This window comes from Eulemur rufifrons, chromosome 20, assembly GCF_041146395.1.
Source record: "Eulemur rufifrons isolate Redbay chromosome 20, OSU_ERuf_1, whole genome shotgun sequence".
NCBI classification, from domain to species: domain Eukaryota; kingdom Metazoa; phylum Chordata; class Mammalia; order Primates; family Lemuridae; genus Eulemur; species Eulemur rufifrons.
The window spans coordinates 24,603,533-24,622,029 of NC_091002.1; the positions used below are offsets into that span (position 1 = coordinate 24,603,533).

At 56.4% G+C, this 18,497-nt stretch overlaps 1 protein-coding gene across 1 annotated transcript; it reads right to left on the minus strand.

Moving 5' to 3' along the window:
- Positions 1–5,987: 5,987 nt before the first annotated feature.
- On the minus strand, positions 5,988–17,461 carry BPIFB6 (BPI fold containing family B member 6). The gene is made up of 15 exons (XM_069496248.1): positions 17,362–17,461; positions 16,008–16,107; positions 14,839–14,943; positions 14,213–14,362; positions 13,981–14,044; positions 13,447–13,507; positions 12,585–12,676; positions 11,949–12,125; positions 10,851–10,904; positions 10,297–10,473; positions 9,502–9,569; positions 7,950–7,995; positions 7,097–7,160; positions 6,641–6,717; positions 5,988–6,020 (listed from the first exon to the last, which is right to left on the minus strand). The coding sequence occupies exons 1-15, from the start codon at positions 17,459–17,461 to the stop codon at positions 5,988–5,990; spliced, it is 1,368 nt and encodes a 455-aa protein (XP_069352349.1).
- Positions 17,462–18,497: the final 1,036 nt, after the last annotated feature.

The window sequence follows — 18,497 nt, forward strand, 5'->3', positions numbered from 1 at the left end:
CCCCTTTTCCTCGTTTGCGCAGAGGTGCCATGTGGCACCATAGGGACCAGCAGCAATCCTGGCTGCATCTGTCTTCTTTCCCTGAGACTTGTCCCAGAGTGGCTCCCTGTGGCCTCCGGGTCTCTTACAGAAGGAAATACCCCACGATGAGAAGCCAGCCAGGTTCTGTGGCTCAGAGAAAAATGGGCACCCCTCGAACCCTGTCCCAAGGACGATTCTGTCCCCTGTCTACCCCTCCCCATTGTGAACTTGTACAGCAAGGCTTTGCCCCTCTTTGAGCCCAGATCTATAAATGGTTTTTCTTCTCCCACTACCCTCCAGGTCCCCTCAAGTCACTTCCCGGGGTGAATTCTTTCTGTGCCCGTTATTCAGATGGGGCAGCAGAAGGTCGCAGGGTCAGTGGTGGGGCTCAGGACGAGGCCAGAGCTGCCAGAGGCTGCCTTACCCGCTTGTTCCTGCAGCTCCAAAGGGGCGAGTGGGGGTTCCCGGCCTCCCTCGGTTCCTCCACCCACCTGAGCCCAGGGGCGGCACTTATATGCCCATAGCAGAGCTGCGGACACAAAGGGGCCACAGCTGCCAGGAACCCATCAGTGTGTCATGTCAGAAGCAAACTGTGGTTTTCCCCGAGGGCCTGGGCTAAGCCTTCCTTCTGGGGGGAGAGTGGGGGGACTCGGGTCAGTGCCCGGGGCTGGGGATGAAGGTGCGGGGGCTGCAGCGGCAGCCACCTCCCCAGCTGGGGGCAGGGCTCTGCCACCCCCTTCAGCCACCTACTGGGTCCCCTCCAGGGCTGCCCAAGAGACCCCCAAGGACACAGATCTACCCTACCCCTCCCCACCCTTCCCCAGTGAAGGCCCAGGGATGGGAGGATGGGGTCATCTGACCCTCCTGCCCCCAGCACAGGCCTGGCCTAGAGATGGCCACAGGCCTGGGGAGAGGGACCCTGGGTGGACTTGCGGAGGACCACCAGCTCCACCCCCACCTCCCAAGGCCCAGGTCCCCAGCGTTCCAGAGCAGGATGCTTAGTTCCCTTTCTGAGGCTGGTCCAGATGACAGTGAAGAGAAATTCATTCATTTACTCTACAGCAGGCATTTATGGAGCACCTACTGTTTGCTAGATGCTGGGGATATTGCCATCAATAAAAGAAACCCCTGCCCAGAAGGAGCCGACCAGCAGAATTACAATGCAATTTTAAATTTTCTAGTAGCCACATTTTTAAAAAAGGTAGAAAGAACATTTAGCATATAATCAAACATGAAACTATTCGTGAGATACTTTGCTTTCTTTTTCTCATACCAAGTTTGCAAAATCCATTTTACAGCACGCCAAAATTTGGACCTGCTACATTTCACGTGATTGCCCTTGTGTGGCTATTGTGCAGGCATCTCTGGGGGGGACATAAAAGCGCATGACACAGTTAGTCCGAAGCTAATGACAAAAATAAGCAGAGTGTGGGAGGGGTGCTGGCTGCAATCGGGTGGACAGGGAAGGCCTCGTGTCGGAGCGGGTGCTCTAGACCTGATGGTGAAGAGGGCGGAGTCAGATGGGTACCTGGCCCACACAAGGGCCCTCAGGGGTGTGTTCTGGGGACAGCAGGGAGGCCAGTGTGGCTGGAGGGGTGTGATGAGGCCCTGCAGGTGACTATATGAACTTACAGACTTTGGCTTTTATGTGCATTTCTTCTGAAGGTACCGGTTCAGGCACCTCCTCCTGCAGGAAGCCTCCCTGACCTTCAAGCCGTATGAGGTGCCACTTTTGAGCTCCTCTGGGCGTCTACGACATGCCAGGCTGTCTCTGTGTGTCTGTGGGTCTGTCTCCCGCATCTCCTGCACCGGGACGTGAGGCCCTGCCAGGTGAGATGGGAGGCGGGGGGTGTTCCCCTTGCTTACCTCGCTAGTCTCTGGACCCCCAGCCCGGCAATGTCATTCTGCTGACTTCAGGCCCTGGGCGGGTTAGTCAACCACACCACACATTTTAAAAACTAAACTTTTTATTGAAATATAAAACATGTATAGGAAGGGGCACAGATCTCGAGTGCACGGCTCGGTGAATTTTTACAAGTGGAGCCCCCGAAGCCCCCGTCGTATCCCCTCCGGTCACTGCCCCTCAGGGGTAGCCACTGTCCTGACCTCTAACACAACGGCTGAGTCCAGTGTGTCCCGAGGGTCACGTGAGTGCATCTCGGGTGTGCTCTTGCGTGCGTGGCCTCCACGCTCCCGTCTGTGAGACCCATTCCCGTGCTGTGCAAGGTGGTGGTTTGTGCTTCTTTGATCCGTTCTGTAAATGCTCCACAGTTTGTTCATCCATTTCCTGTCTAGGCAGCTGGGCTTCCCAGGTGTCGGCTGTTGGGAACGAAGCCGCTATGAACATTCTTGTCTTTCTTTTTCATCTCTCGGGTAAAGAGCTAGGAGCGGAGTTGCTGGAGCACGGCGGTGTGTGCGCACGGTTAGCTGCGCTGGCTACGGCCATGGTTCTCCCCAGAGATCGTGTCATGGCACATTGTCACCTCTGCCGCTCCGCAGCCTCGCCAGCGCCGGGTATCCCCAGTGTTCGTAAGGCATCTGCTTGAAGGGGGGGGGGAAGCTGGCACCTGGCATTGATTGAGCACAATAGATGTGTCCAAGGCACCTGACAGGTGTGAACACGTCCAGTCACCACAAGGACCCCGTGAGGTCAGTACTGTTGTTACTTCCCCATCTTGCAAAGGGACGCTGTTTACCCAAGAACATATCGAGGCCCAGCTGGGCCACCTGACTCTAACACCACCCTAACCACCACCCAGCCCAGCCTCTTGGAGGAGAGGAAAATGCTACCTAGTTTCTTGCCAGACTCATCTCCTGTCTTCCTTCCAGCCCCCCGCCCTCCCCCAGGGGACCCTGACCTCCACCAGCTCCCCAGGCATCCCTATGTCCCCTCATGCACCACAGCCAGGGACTGGCCCGGCCCATGGAGGAGAGTCATTAAGGTGTGTATCTTCGGGCCCCTCCTTTGGCAACCACGACTCCACAGGCGGGGCGGGGGGCATGTTGCACAAGTCCAGGGCCGCGGTGATGTGCAGCCCTTTTGAGAGCCCTGGCGAGGGCGATGGGAGCCAAGGAGGGCACTAGGGCAGGGGAGGGACTTGATGGGGAGAAATACCCCTGGGCCTCAGCTCCCAGCGTGAAGGCTCTGGAGCCGGAATTCCTGGGTTCAAATCCTGGCTCTGTCACTTGCTATTGAGTGACTTGCCTTACAGAGCCACAGTTTCCCCATCTGCAAAGCGTACTGATATTAAAGGTGCCCACCCTCACCTGACTGGCCTGGCTGTGAGGACAGATGTCCTGGGAATGGACTGTGGGGTGTCAAGAAGGGTGGCCAAGGGTGCGAGAAATTCAGAGGATGGCGCTGTCCCTGGGAGGCCTTCCCAAGGGTCCTGGGCTGAAAGCGGTCAGGGAAGGGAGAAGCAGGGCAGGTGGGGACGGGAGGGGACACAGGTGTGGGGAATGGTGTGCGGTCTCCTTCTTCCCAGGTCAGGCTGCCTGGCAGGTCCCTAGGAGTCAGTAGCCGAGACCTGGCTCTGCTCCCCTCTTGCCCTGTGACCTTGGGCATCAGTGTCTTTAAAGGAGGACACTGCATGCCACTGCTGAGTGTGGTGTGAAGGAGCCAGGAAGAGACTCGGACTCAGGCAGACACTGGACTCAGGCAGACGGGGTTCAAGTCCAGCTCCAAGTGCGCCATGTGCCTTGGGCAGGTCGCTTTATCTCTCCGAGCCTCTGTCTCCCCACCTAGGGCTGGGGGAGTCTTGGAGGTGAGCAGTGGCCTGGGGGACAGAACTTCCGTCGTAGCTCTCTGAGAGGTGGGGTCACCATGGAGGGCTCCCTCGCCGGCCCAGACCCCCTTTTCTGCCCAGGGTGAATCCAGAGTAACTCACCACTCAAAGATTGTTGAAATCAGGTTAGAGTTCAGAGCATCCACACCCTTTCTCGTTGCACAGATGGGGAAACTGAGGTTCAGAGGGAAGCTATGCCTTGTCCAAGGCCACACAGTACCCAAGGCCTGGCGAGAACCCAGGCCTTCCGACTCTAACAGCACATGCCTTGGTTTCCCCGTCTGCACACTGGGGCTGGGGAGGGTGGCAGGAAAGCTTTCGCCAGCCACAGGTGCGCTGTGTGAACATCCAAGTGCAGGGCTGGGGGAGCGGAGGGCGTCCCTGGCATGCCCAGGGTCATGGATTACCCAGGCGTCTGTCTGTGCCTGCCAGGTCTGCCTCAAGGCTGCCATTGTCCCAGAGCCGGGAGATGATGGGTGACGGGATTAGGGCTGATGGTGAGGGACAAGGGCATGGCCCTGGCACCCGGGCTGAGGCAAGGGACGGCCCTCCCTTCTCTGTGGCACGGTCTGGGCATGGCTAGGACGGGGTGAACCTGCCAGGACCCCACAGGCGCCTGACCAGGCCTCGGGCCACCCCACATCACCTGCAGACACACGCCTGTGCCCAGACACAGACCCCCCCACATCCAAAGCCTCAGCCCACAGAGACACATTCAGGACGCAGACACCAGTGCACAGACACACAGACACACGGCCACCACCCCGATAACTCCCAGGGCTGGGATACCCACTGATCATAGAAGACCCCGATGTGTATTTTTTTCAAAGTTGTGGGGTTTTTTTTTTTAACCTTCTAGCACATGATGCTGATTTTCAGGGTCCACTTAGAATACATTTATTTTGAGATATATTTTTAACTTGATGACATGTAAACATACAGTTACTTTAAAAAGGAGTCACTTTAAAGAACAGTATCCGTGTGAATCCCAGGGGAGGCGAGGGGGGCAGATGTGCCAATGTCAGGGCGCTGGCTGTCACGTGAACATGAGACGTGGAAACCCCCTCGACGGGTTACCTGCGGGTGAAGTGGGACACACAGACACAGGCAGGGACGGACGCCGTGCAGTCTTCCTCCACGGGCCCCGCGTGTCTGCGCAGACCCTCCCTGCAGGCCGCCCGCGCCATGGGCCGTGCGTACCCTGACACCTGCCCACCCACACCCGCACCGACACACGCACCGGCCCAGGGCCACACAGCCACCTCCCACACTGCAACACAGAAACACCCGATCACGTCCCTCTCGGACTCAAAACCCCACCTGCGGCCAACACCAGCAGGGCATTTACTGTGCACAGGCACCGCACTAAGCACTTTGTACGATTTCATTTAAACCCCACAACAACCTGCCGGGGTGGTACTGCCCTCATGCCCACTTTACATGTGAGGAAACTGAGGCTCAGGTTGGTGAAGTGACTTGCCCGGGACACACAGCAGCGAGGAGGCAGAGGCAGGATTGGAACCCCAGCAGGCTGGCTCCAGAGCCCACACTCCAATCCAGCTCTGCCCCTGACCTGCCAGGTAGCCTCGAGCCAGTCGTCCCACCTCTCTGAGCCTCAGTCAATCTCATCTGTGAAATGGGAACAGTCCTTATCTCTCTCAGCTGTTTGGAGGATTTAAGGAGGTGACATGAGGAGAACTCCTGGGGGCACAGGCTCCCTGTGAATAGAGTCATCCTCAAGTCACCAAGATTTGGGGTCACATGGCTAAGGTGGCAAGAGTTTTGCCACTTGTTAACCTGTGTGACCTTGGACGAGGGGGTTGACCTCTTGTGCCTTGATTTCCTCATCTGTAAAGTGGGAATGACAACATCGGGTTATTGTGTAGATTAAATGAGATGGGACAAGTAAGCCCTGAGCATGGCATTTGGCAGGAATTCAACATGTGCTCACGGCCGCCCCCAGCTGTGACCAGATGCCTTCCAGACCCCCAAATCCACCAAAGGGGAAGAAAAGCCACACACCAGTTTACTACAAACAAAGAGACTGGAGCATCGTGTTTGTAAGGGCCTTTCTCCTGTTTATTGCCAAGGCCCCAGCCCGGGCCCACCTGGCTCCAATCAGGGCTCCTCCATCGTGCGGGTCGGTGGTGGGTGGGCGGCTGGCAGGGCGTCCTGCCGTGGTCAGTCCAGCCTCAAGTCCAGCACCAGGGCATTCTGGCAGGGGACAAATGGCCAGGGTGAGAATAGGGGAGCAATGATCAGGGCCACCCAGGCACAGGCATGGGAGGGAACTGGGCCCCTCTCCAGGAACTGGAAACCAATGTGACGTTTAAGCAAAGGTTGAAGTAGACCCGCCTTGTGATGCTGGGGAAGTCCCTTCACCTCTCTGGGCCTCAATTTTCTCAACTGTCAAGTGGGCACAAGCACCCCTACCTGCCAGCTCAAAGCATGGCATGCAATAAAAAGCTCATATTTATTGAGCACTTATTGTATGCCTTTAGGTGAATTTGCTTAATGAATCATAATACTAGTTCTATGAGGTCAACGCCCAGATTAACATCCCATTTTAAGCACAGGAAAATGGAGGCATAGAGAGGCGAAGTAATTTGCCCAAGGCAGCAGAGCAAGAGAGAAGCAGAGTTCAAGTTTCTTTCTGTGGAACCCCTGGCCAAGGTTGTGAGGGGCAGCCTTGCTCACGGATTGGCAGGATTATACTGATGGCCACCGGCCCTCCCCAGCCCCACTCCCTCCAGTTTGAGAGAGGCAGGCTCTTGCTCATCACCCATTGGCTGAAAGTGTTGATTGACATGGCCTCCCCCAGCCCCGCCCCTCACCTCCACTATGTCCAGCTGAGCCAGGTTGTAATTCATAGCCACAAAGTCCGGGAGTGGGAGCCCAACTTGGAGCGCATCTGAGAAACACAGTAAGGGGCGTCTCAGCCTGACTGCCCTGCAGGTGACTGAGGAGCAGGGTTGCGGGCAATAGTGCACTGATTGATTCGTGATGTCTGCCGGCTGTGCAGGCAAACGGCCAGTAACCCTGCTCTGGCATGTTTTTACATCCCAGGTAATCTCACTCATGATGTGGGGTCAAGAGTCAGAGCCCAAACGGTGGGAGAGGCCATTGTCCCCAAGCAGGTGACAGTAAGACTCCATTGGCCTCAAAGATTCGGCAATGATCATCTACTTCCTTTGAGCCTCCCCTGTCTGGAGCCAGCGACGGGGCTCTGAGGTCACCCTTCTTGCTTCAAGTGCTTCTTGGCACCAGTAAAACCAAAGTGGAGCCCTCACCATTGACGACCGGGATGTAGGCTTCCTGGAGATAAGCTGTGATGAAGCCATTTAGTTCCTTCTCCTGGGGGAGAGAAAGAGAGAGAGAGAACATCCACATTCCATCGTTTAACTCAATTCAATCCAGTCCAACCCAATTCAACAAATCTTTTCGGCCCTCACTCTGGCTAGGCCGGGGGACCAGAGGAGTTGACGTTAGACATCAACAGTTTGTCCAGCTAGCATCGAAGAGTTGTGCCCTTCGCCTCTGCTTAGTCGCTGTTCAGGTGACACCTGGAGTCTTGGGTCAAGGTGCAGGAGACAAGAAGTGGCTCTGCGGACGCCACTCCTGCTCCTACAGAAAACTCAGTGGCTTTGATCATTCACTCACCACCTCTCTGTACCTCCCACCCTAGCTCTCTGTCCCTCAGTGAAATATAACAGCGCCTACTCACAGCCTTCCGTGAGGATGAAACGAGTTTGCATAAAGCACACAGCACAGAGTAAGTGCTGTTGTTGTTACTACTCTTAGCACCTGCTGGGGCCAGGTTCTGTGTTGGGCCCTGAAACTGCGGAGTCTAATAAAAACAACAGCTTGGCCTACCAAGGCCAGCCCGGGCTGCCACTCTCCAAGGCAATGTTGTTAACTTCACTCCAGGGAGAGGTCCAGATTCTATCCAGAAAAGGAAACAGGGACCCAGAGAGGCTAAGGGACCTTCCTTAGCTCACACAGCAGGACAGGAGCCCCAAACCTCCCAGTGGCCTTGCCCGATTCCTCCTGCCTCCGTTGCAGGGCCTCTTCCTGCAGTCTCAAGGGAAACGGGCCCAGTCTTGCCCTCAAGCCAGCCCAGGCAGAAGCACTTGGGACACTTACATTGAAGGGGCCAATCGATGAGGACTTCCGGGCAAGGCTCAGTAATCTGTGGGAGAGGGGGAGCAAGGCAGGGGGTGGAGGGGAAAGAATGGTCAGAGCCACTGGCCCTGGCCCTGGAGAAGGGGCTCCCACCCACCCCAACTCCTCCCCGATCAGGAGTCCCTACAGCTTCAGATCAGGTGCTTGTGAGTCTCTGCTCGCATGTTACCCATGACGGGACACGTTCCACCTTCATCTCGGCCCATTCTGTTTCCCACGGCTCAAACCACTAGACTCGCCTGATCTCTTCTCACTGGTCCTGACTCATCCCTGTGGGACCCCCAGTCATGTCTGCTGCTCCTGCCCAAGGCCGGCTATGCAGAGGTTTACAGCCAGCTGGTCCGTCTCAGATCCTCCAGGACACGGAGTAGGAGCCCCTTGCCCTGCGCCCCGAGCCCACACAGCCTCCTGTAGGCACCAATGCATGTTGGCAGCGGACAGGCCACGCGATGGGCACCTGGCGGCTCTACCTGTCCCCTCTGGCTACTCCAGTAACAGACCCTCCATTTTTCCACGCTCATCCCAAGTCATCCAGGTGGGGCTGAGCCCAGCGCCTCTAAGGTGAGCATATGACCCAGGCCTGGCCAATCAGAGCAGGCCATCTCTCAGGCATGGTGATTGGCTCAGCATTGGTCATGTGACCCAAGCTAGCCCCAGGCCTTGGTAATTTCATCAGAACCATTGGACAAAAGGCTTCTCTTGTTGTTGGGATGCTCTCCTGCCCTGCAGGAAGAGGCTGCCTGAGAATTTAGCCAACAAAGTGGAGAGCAAAGGCAAGGGGAGGAGGGAGACAGATTCTTGAGGACTTTGTCTGCCTGGATCCCACCATGCCTGAAGGCAGACCTACCCCTAGAGTCTTCAGTTATAGGAGCCAAAAGTTTCCCTTTGAGGCTTAAGCTAAAGGTGGAATTCTGTCTCTTGCAACTGAAAGAATCCTGACATAATACGAGTCAGATTAATCATTAAGGCAAATACAAGAATTCATGAGTGACTGAATATAATGCTAGAATGTTAATAGCACCCTCCTCCCAGAGTGTAAGAATGAAGTGGGATGATGAATACAATGTGTATACTCGGTGCCTCACAGATAGAGAGAGCCCCATACAGGTTAGCTGCTCTTGGTATAAGGAAAGGCTTCCTGGAGGAGGTGGCATTTCAGCTGGGCCCTGACTCTCAGGTGACATTTGGATGTCATGGGCAAAGGCCCATTAATGCAAAGGAGTGCATGGGCCCATGACCAGACCCACTGGGAAAGAGCCTAGTGGAAGAGTGAGGGGTAGAAGTGGAAGAATTTAAGAAAGATCTTTAGTGCCAGACTAAGATTTGAGAAAAGATCATGCAGGCAATGGGGAGCCATTGTGGGTTCTAGAGCAGGGATAGTAGGGATAGTGACTAGAGCAGCCTAGTGGCTGTGGTGGAAGGATCAGGGAGAGAGCTGGGGCAGGAAGCTAAGTGTGTTAAGGATGCCCATGCAGCGGTACAGGGACAGCAGCCTGGGGCACCAGGCTCCTACCTGTCCAGAGAGGTGGCCATCTGCAGCCGGTTCTCCCGCACTGAGTACTGGACTTTCAGATTGAAGTGCTGGCATTGGGGAGGGAGCAGAGAGAAGGCAGTGGGTCCCCCCATGAGGGCTGGGCAAGCCAGAGACTTTACCACCCTTCAGCACCACCACCACTGCCAAGACAAAGCAGGCGTCCTCCTCTCTGCCCCTCCCACCCTCGGGAATTGAACCCAGCCCAGGCTCTTCATCCCTCCTTGTCCTGGGCTAGGATAGCAACCCCCCAAATACCTGGCAGCATTGTAGGTCCCTGCATACACCGTGTTCTTGCTCCAGGCCTTCGCATATGCTATAACCTCTGCCTGGGCTGTCCTCCATCCCCAGCCTCCCCAACATCAACCCCTTCCCTGGCCAGCTTCTGCTCAACCTTCAAAACATAGCCAGCTATCACTTCCTCTGGGAAGTCCTCTGTGATTTCCCCAAACTGGATCTGGGATCTCTAGGCTCCCATAGTCCCTCGGTGAACCCTGCACTGCCTTTGCAGATGCTAATGACTGTTGGAGGGAGAGAGGGGGAGGAAATGGAAAGGCAGGACTCGGCCACAGACCCTTGGTTTGCTGGTCTTGCCAGCCTTTCAAAGGCTCCATGGCAGAGCCAAGGATCAGACATCGTGACAGTGACTGGGAGGTTAGGACCAGCAACTGAGATTATCTAAGAACCCTCCAATCTGTGACTTGACTGTCAACTAAAATCCCACTCTCCAGCCTCGAATACCCACGAGGTTGGGAACAAATGGGGAACAGATCTCACAGCTTCTAGGACGAAGAGGGACACCGGAGCCTTGCCCCGCCGCCGCCGAGCAGCAGACATCTCCAGGGTGCCGTGCAGGTGAAGCAGGCTCTTGCCGGGATTCAGGGTGAGCTTGGGAGGCTTGTATATCCTGATCTTGGTCACCAAGGGCTTCGATTTGGGGTAGGCCTCAGCTACCTGCAGCAACCAGGAGACTTAGGGCCAGTCCTTAGACTGGTGGCTTCAGTTGAAATCAGGAGTCCCTTGTGGAAATAGGTAATTTCTACTTTGGACACAGGAAGTACAACATACAAAGGCCAGGATGTGTCGATCAGGAAATAAAAGGAACAAAACACACAATTTGGCTGTTCTATCTTAAACACAGAAAGCACAGTGCACAGAAGTTGAACTCTTTCTATGCCGGACCCAAAGAGTGCTTTATGGAGAAGTCAAGGTGTTGCCACATTGGACGAGGGACCCGTGGCATTGAAAAGATGCCTCCCGAGTCCTCCCCTTTGACCAGAGGGCAACAGGGCAGGGCAGGGAGCGGTGGTCATGGGGAATTTGGGACTCACTGCAGGGATGAAGCCAGCCAGCGTCACAGTGGTTTGTGGGGGCAGCTCACCAATCTACAGAACAAAAGTCAAGGTTAGGATCGCTGATGTCCTCCCTGACCCAGCCTAACAAACTCTCCTCTCACTCGACAGTGTGTGCCCCCCGAGGCTCCCTTCATACAGCACTTACTGCTCTGTGCTTGACTAGATAATGAGCTTCTGGGGAGCCCAGACGACATCCTACACATTCCAACACCCATAGGTCTTAGCACAAGGTCAAAGGCTGAGAAATGTTGTTGGATGAAAAAGCAAGAAGATGGATGGGAGAATAGGTGGATGTATCGGTGAGAGGGGGTGAGGGTGGATGGATTCCTGGAGGGACAGATAGATGGATGGGAAAATGGGTGGGAGGATGGATGGGTGGATGGAAGGTGGATGCATGAAAGGAATGATGAAGAGGAGGATGGGTGGATGGGAAGATGGTGGGATGGGGTGATAAATGGATGGGAAAATAGATGAATGGATTGATGGGGTGGGAGGTTGGATGGGAAGATACATGGATGGCTGGTGAGTGGATGGATGGGAGGATGAATGGATAGATCAGTGGGGTGGATGGACATAGGGATGGATGATTGGACAGATGAGTAGATGACTAGGAGGATGGGGAATGGAAAGTTGGGTGGGTGTAGGGGAGCTTGGATGGTAAATGGCAGGTGCATAGATTCACTCATTCGACGGCAGGCACTGTTCTAGACCTTGTGTGGATGATATGGTGGGATGGATGGATGCTAGTTGGAAGGCTAGAACCTAGGGCATGAATACATGGTAGCTAGCTGGATAGGTGGGTGGAGAGTGATTGGATAAAAGGAAGGTGATGGATGGCCAAGGCATTAGAGATGTCGGTTGAGGAGCGGTTGGTTGTATGGAGAAGTAGATGGTGGTTACATGGACAGAGGGATGGTGGATGGTGGGATAAACATGATGGAAACCCAAATCAGTCCCGGCATCTCCCAGGCTTAGTGTCGCCCACAACCCCAGGATAATCCCCAGAGTGGACAAAGTAGGCAGGGACTGTCACTACGGGGGCAGAAGAGCGGGGGGTGGGCCTGGACAGCTCACCATCGTATCCCGAATGTCGACATCAAAGGACTTCTGCAGCAGGGTGAGCTCTGCGGTGAGGAAGGCGGCCGCGAGCAGCAGCTGTGACGAGCCCTCAGCGTAACCCTCGGGGAACTGGAGGGCGTCCCCAGCATCGGCAGGCTTGATGGCTTTGCCCTTTTGCTGCTGCACCACAGGCTGCGGGACAGCCGGGAAGGACACACTCACCCTCGGCCCCCGAGGGCCTGTGGTCAGGGGGGCGTCTCAGTCCTCCAACCCCCTGGGGCTCACAGCAAGCCCCAGGTCAGCAAGTCACTAACTGTCAGAGCCAGGGCAGGCCACAGTGGCCCAACCCTCCCGGCGTACAGGTGGGTAGACTGAGGCCTCAGAGGAAAAGGAAGTCAGTCATGAAGTCATGAACCACTGGGGGAGCCCCTGGTCAGGAGAAGCAAACGGCCTTGGGGGAAACACAAGTGTGAAGTTGGCAGCCCCAGAAACCAGCTGGGCACCCGAGGTCTATGTTCAGAGAAGAGAGTGGGAGAGACCGGTGCCCGGGGACACCCTGGTGGGGGCCTGAGGGGCCTCCTACCCCCCACCTACCCCCCACCCAGGCGGGGAGCCTGAGCCCCCAGCCCCCTGGTGGTCCCCGGCACTTACACTAAAGTCCACTTGGATGTAGCTGGCCGTGGTGACGGGTGTGGACGTCAGGACATACTTGACAGTGCCCATCCGGCCCACGGGCATAGGGTCTGTGCGAAAAGGAGGTTCCGGAACCCTCAGAGAGTCGCCAACCCTGGGTGCAGCCCGGAGAAGCCCGTGCCAGCCAGCCGCACCTGACCCCGGCCCTCCGTGTGACCCGAGGCAAATTGCTTAGCATCTCTGGGCCTCTGTAACTTCATCTGTAGGACAGAGGCCACAGTGCCCAGCCCGGGAAATGACATGGCGCTGCCGGCACAGGGCGTGAGAGTTCTCCACGGGCCGTCACGGCTTGGGTCTCGCAACAGACCCGCGGGGGTGGGGTTATCAGCTCTGCTTTACAGATGCGCAAACTGAGGCTCGGAGGAGGAAGTGGCTTTCCCAGGCCACACTGTGGGGGACATGAGTGAGTTTTCTTCAGCCCCAGACATTGACGTTTCCTCTCCCCAACACTGGGGAGCCCTGTGGACCCCAAAATGGAAGCAGCAGATGCCCCCAGCAAAGGCGAATCGGGCATTGCCACTATCGGATTACAATTCGGGGCACAAGGTTTGCAGAAGAGCACAGAGTGGCTGCTGTCCTTGGGGTTTGGGGGTGCTGGATGGAGCCAGGGGTGGGGGCAGGGAGGGAGGACCCAGAGCCCCTCAAGACCTCAGGGCCTCGGGCTTCCCATCTGGACAGTGCGGGGCGGACACCCTGACCTCAGGGTCCTGAGTCCCGAGGCTGGGCAGGAAGCAGGCATTGGAATGGGGAGCAGGGCCTCAAAATCCATCCATCCTGGTGTCCCCGTGTAGGGCCGAGGTGTGGCGGGGGCTACACTCACCATTCAGGTTGGCCCACTTCCTGTTCACATACACCAGGACCGCATCGATGGCTGGACACATCTGGAAGCAGAGAAGGCACTGGGATGAGAGGGTGACTGTGTGGAGGGCCTCGCTCCGCACAACTGCATGGTTTTCCACGGGGAATCCCAACAGCCTTGCTGGGATGGGGACTGGTGGGGAAACTGAGGCCCCACGTCACACAGAAAGTCCATAGCAGAGCCTGAACCAGAATCCAGATCTCCTGACCAGAATCAAAGTCTGCCAAATCGGCGAGGACTCATTCCCCAGGGACTGGCCGTCTAAGCAGGGCTGGCAAGCTGTAACATGCAGGCTGTCATTCCCTCCTCCCGTGCTCATGGCAGACATCACTAGATGATCATGGCGCTTTCTCCCACTGAGCCAGCCACAGCCTCAGAACCCTTCCCAGCCACTAGCAATCAATCAGGGTCAGCACCCAAAAGGAAGTGCACTTGCCAGCCCTGGTCTAAGCCATCCCAGCCGCGAGGGCTGCAGGCTTTGTCTGGGCCACTCACCAGGCCAGGGAGGACTTTGTGCAGGGTGCTGTCCAGGAACTTGTTGACCACCTTGGGCAGCATGCTAGACGGACACAGGCACCAGAGGATGGGCGAACAGGTGCACCAGCGGCAGGAATTTAGGCACAGGACATGGAGGGACGTGGTTAAGGGGAGGTCAGTGGCTCAGGAAGTGGGATGTTAGGAGTGGAGCAATGTGGACCGGCCTTCCTCCCCAGCCAGAGCCCCTCACTTGCTAGGCAGGTTGGTCTTCACGTTGACCAGGATGACCTCACAGCCCTCGCTCTTGAACATGGGGAGGCCTGTCTCCTCGTCCTGCAGCAGCCGGTTGGTGGCTGTGATGTTCAGGACCACGATGATCTCCATGTTCCCTCCCATGAAGCTGGAGGGTGGGGCAGGCAGGCATTGTGGGCAGCTCTGCCACCGTGACCACTGTCCCTGCCTCCTCCTTGCTCACAATCTCAGCATCTCTGAGAGGGGGGGAAGGGGAGGGGACCACCCTCACAGGACAGAAAAGGGGAGGAGTGAGACCTGCCCAAGGTCAAACAACCAGCCTTTTCCCCACCCTCTTGCTTTGGCAAACTCTTACACATCCTTCAAAACCCTGTTCAGCTGTCCTCACCTCCTCAAAATCTTTTCTGATCTCCACTGACCTACCCAGTGCTTCCTCTGTCCTAGACCAATCACTGAGTCTGTGATTGTGCCCAGCTCTGATTCCCATCAAAAGTAGGAACCAAGTCTACATCACCTCAGATCATAGCACCCAGATGGTACACAGTAGGTACTCAATAAATGTGCATGTGAGGGTGAGACAGGGAGGCCATTCTCTTTCTGCCTTCTCTCTGCTGCCAAACTCACCTCTTGCCAGTGATGGTCATGCCTGTGGCCACACACTGGAAGATGCCCACTCCGGGTACAAAGTTCAGTGTGATGACGGGCAGTTGGACATCCTTCACCTTCAAACTGGGAGGGGACAGGCGTCCACAGCAATGAGAACTGAACATGCGAGACCCAGGGCCTCAACCCACTCCTCCACCACCTTGCTGAGGGGCCTTGGGTACACTCCTATCCCATGTCACAGGGATAAGCCTGCCTCAGGGGACCATGAAAAAGTGCAAACAAAAGGCTGGACCTGAACCAATTTGTATACAGAAAGCACTCATCATATGGGAGACGGGACACCTGACTGACTGTGTATGACCTTGGACTGTTCCCTTCCCTTACGTGGGCCTCAATTTTCCCATCAACAAACGTGGAGGTTTGCTTAGATCAGGGTTTCTCAACAGTGGCGCTATCAGCATTTGGGGCAGGATACTTTGTTGCGGGAGGCTGTCCTGTGCATGGTGGGGTGTTTAGTAGCAAATCTGACCTAGATGCAGTAGCACTCACTAGATGCAGTAGCACTTCCCCACTCTCCTGCAAACTGTGACAATGCAGACATTGCCAAATGTCCCCTTGGAGGCAAAGTCACCCCCACTGAGAACCAGGATGACAAAGATGTGGCACACTGACCTCCACTTGCCCATCCTGAGCACTTGGCAGACATTGCTAATTGATCACAGTTCTATTTCCCGTTAAGTCCGGATAGTGGCTGAGATCCCTCCCAGTGCATCATTCCAGGCAGCCCCTGCCAATCTACCCCACATGGCATTTGCAAAGGAACCGATTTCCTCTTGTCATTAGATGATTGTTGATACCTTTCCAGCTCCACCATTTTAGGATGTTTTCATTTAATTTCACGTACAGTGAGCTCATGTTGCATGTAGGGAGTTGATGTTTGACTTTTCAACCTTACTTCCTTCTCAAATGACCCTGCTCACAACAGGGCTAGAATTGTCCCCAGGGGATGGCTGAGGAGGCCCGGGCAGAAGCAGTGACCTGCCCAACGTCACATAGCAGGACAGCACGAGGCAGGGAGGAGGCCCCACAGCCGGCGCCAGCTCTCTCACCTGGCCTTCTCAGGTCTGGGCACAGCCTTCCCCACCGCCCTCTGCCCGAACCGCCAGCCCCGCCCCTCCCCTGCGTACTTGGTGATGCCCTTGATCGGTTTCATGCCCGGCTGTTTCTTGCCTGCCTCAGCTGCCATCTTCTCCAGGATATGACTCTCATCCATGGCACTCTGGACCTCTGCCGTGGGGGTCCAGAGAGACACTCAGGTGGAGAGATGGGCTCAGGCATCCCAGGCCCCTTCCAGTCACCGTGTCCCACCCTGGGCTGGGCGATGGCACAGACCCGCAGATGAGTCATGCCCAGCCCCTGCCCTCCCCCAGCCTCCTTGGAGAAGCCAGAGTCACCAGTAACGACAGTGACAAGCGGTAGGAACCACAAGTGGGATTTAGGCCAGGAAGGGAAGAGCCAGGGAAGGCTTCCAGGAGGAGGTGACATATCAGTTGGTCCGTGAAGGGGGAATAGCAATTTTCCCCAGGAAGCAAAGAAAAAGGGTCCCACTCCAGGCAGAGGGCACAAGTACAAGGGTGAGGGCAGGAGAAGGCGGCAGGTGAGGAAGACTGTGACATTCGGCGTGGCTGGAGGGCAGGGGAGACAAGACAGGCAGCTGGGGCAGTTTGCAGGGGGCATATCATGGGGGTCTCGAATGCCAGGTTGGAGCGTTGCTTTATCCTGTGGGCCAGCCACTCCCAGACCCCGGGGACTGGGGACTCCTCTGGGAGCTTGTTAAACTGCAGATTCTGGACCCGAGGCAGAGAGATTCTCTCCCCCCACACCCGCCTGGCGACCCCAGCCCCGATGACACTGCCAGAAACACTTCCATATGGTCACAGCTAGTGCCCAGAAAGGGGACAAATACTGAGCTGACAGAACTGTCATTAGCCTTTTGTGCCTAGATGTGACTCCATTTCCCTTGTGGCCATGGACTTGGGGGTGGAGGTAGAAAATCAATTTTACTAAGGTTCCCCCAGGGGATTTTAATCTCACATTTTGTTTGATCCCAAGGAAGAACTGGTTGCCCTGTTTTACATTTCTTTACATTTTACATTTACAGATGAGTGAACGGCAACACAGAGAGGGCAAGCGACTTGCCCGAGGTCACACAGCAAGTTGTTGCTGGGATTTGACCTTTGTCTGTCACCCCCACAGCCCACCTGTGGCCACCAACACCTGACATTAGGGCTAAGGAGAGACTCCAAGGGAGCAGGATTTCCAGCTGTGCCTCTAACTTGTGGGGAGACCATGGGCAAGTCACCCCATTTTCTCTGGGCCTCAGTTTCCTCCCACTGTAAAATGGGAGGATGGTAATAACACATTGCACATAAGTTTATTCTGTGGATCATAGGATGCTCAAGGCCACACAACCATGATCATTGACTACCCACTGCCTGCCCCGTGCGCCCCTCCTGGCCCCACGCCCAGCCACAAGCTCACCTCGGTTCATGATGTCCATGCCCAACCGCAGCAGCGCCCCAGGGTCAGCTCGTGTGCCGGTCAGCAGGCTGCAGAGTGCCAGACACAGGATCCGAAGCATGGCGCCACCTGTGCCAAGGGGCCTGAATTGGGTGCAGCCCAGCAGGCCCTGGGTCCCCTCGGGACCTCCCATCTCGGGGCAGATTGAGCCTCCTGTTGTCGGGGGTCCGGAGCCTCTGGACTCCAGCCGTTCCAGCAGACATTGTTACTGCCTCTCCCAGGGGATTCGGGGATCCAGATTAAACCTGGGGCCTTTGGGGTCACCCCAGTAGGTCACTTCCCTCTCTAAGCCATGAACACCCCATGGGCACGATGCGTTCTGACCAGCCTGCAGTTGTGGGGGCGGGATTCAGCTGCGGTTTCTCACGAGTTCAAGCGTGGCCCAGTGCTGGGACCACAGAGAGAACCCCAGCCCCCCCCTTATTCGGGGAGCCCCCAGTGCAGTGTGGATGTGGGGAGCCCTGTGTTCCCCGCCTGGCCCTGCAGCCAGTGCCACCAGCAGCTCCTCCATCTCTGCCTCACCTCCACGTGCAGCCGGAAATCTCAACTCCAAGCCTCTTACGGCCCCTCGAGACATCAGCTCACCAATAGAGAAACCGAGGCACCACAGGAGGTCTCACAGCCGGTGACTAGTGAACCGAACGAGGACCTCCCACCCCAGACCCCTCAAGGTTCCCAGGAAAGCCCCACCCCACCCCTGTCCCCCAGAATCCCTCCCTCCTACTTACCAAGACCTAAAATTCTCCCAACCAGGGGCCAAGTGTGTCTTTCAGGCCTGAGCTTTGGCTGAAAAGAATGAAGGAGGGGCCCGCGGGAGCCGCGCCTGTGTGGAGGGGCGTCCCGGCCGCACTGTCGCCAACAGAGGCTCAGGCACCGAGGGCTCCCCCAATCCACAAACCGAGGTGGGCCCCTACTGTGCGCCCACTGTCACAGTCCAAGCCTACGCCTGTGTTCATTCATTCATTCACCTGGCATTTACTGAGTGCCTACTACATGCCGGGCAGACCGGGCTGCAAGGTGCCCGTGGCAGAGACACCCCTGCTCCTCCTGAATCTCAGTCAGGGGGAAGGCAAGTGAGAAGCCAGGGAACGGGCTAT

Excerpts from the sequence above, each read along its gene's own strand:
- BPIFB6 (XM_069496248.1), bottom strand. The coding sequence starts at position 17,461 with ATGCTTCGGATCCTGTGTCTGGCACTCTGCAGCCTGCTGACCGGCACA. Across the intron at positions 10,474-10,850 it reads TGGCTGGCTTCATCCCTGCA|GTAGCTGAGGCCTACCCCAA; the intron begins GTGAGTCCCAAA and ends TGGTTGCTGCAG. Across the intron at positions 7,996-9,501 it reads ATGGCCACCTCTCTGGACAG|ATTACTGAGCCTTGCCCGGA; the intron begins GTAGGAGCCTGG and ends CCTCTCCCACAG.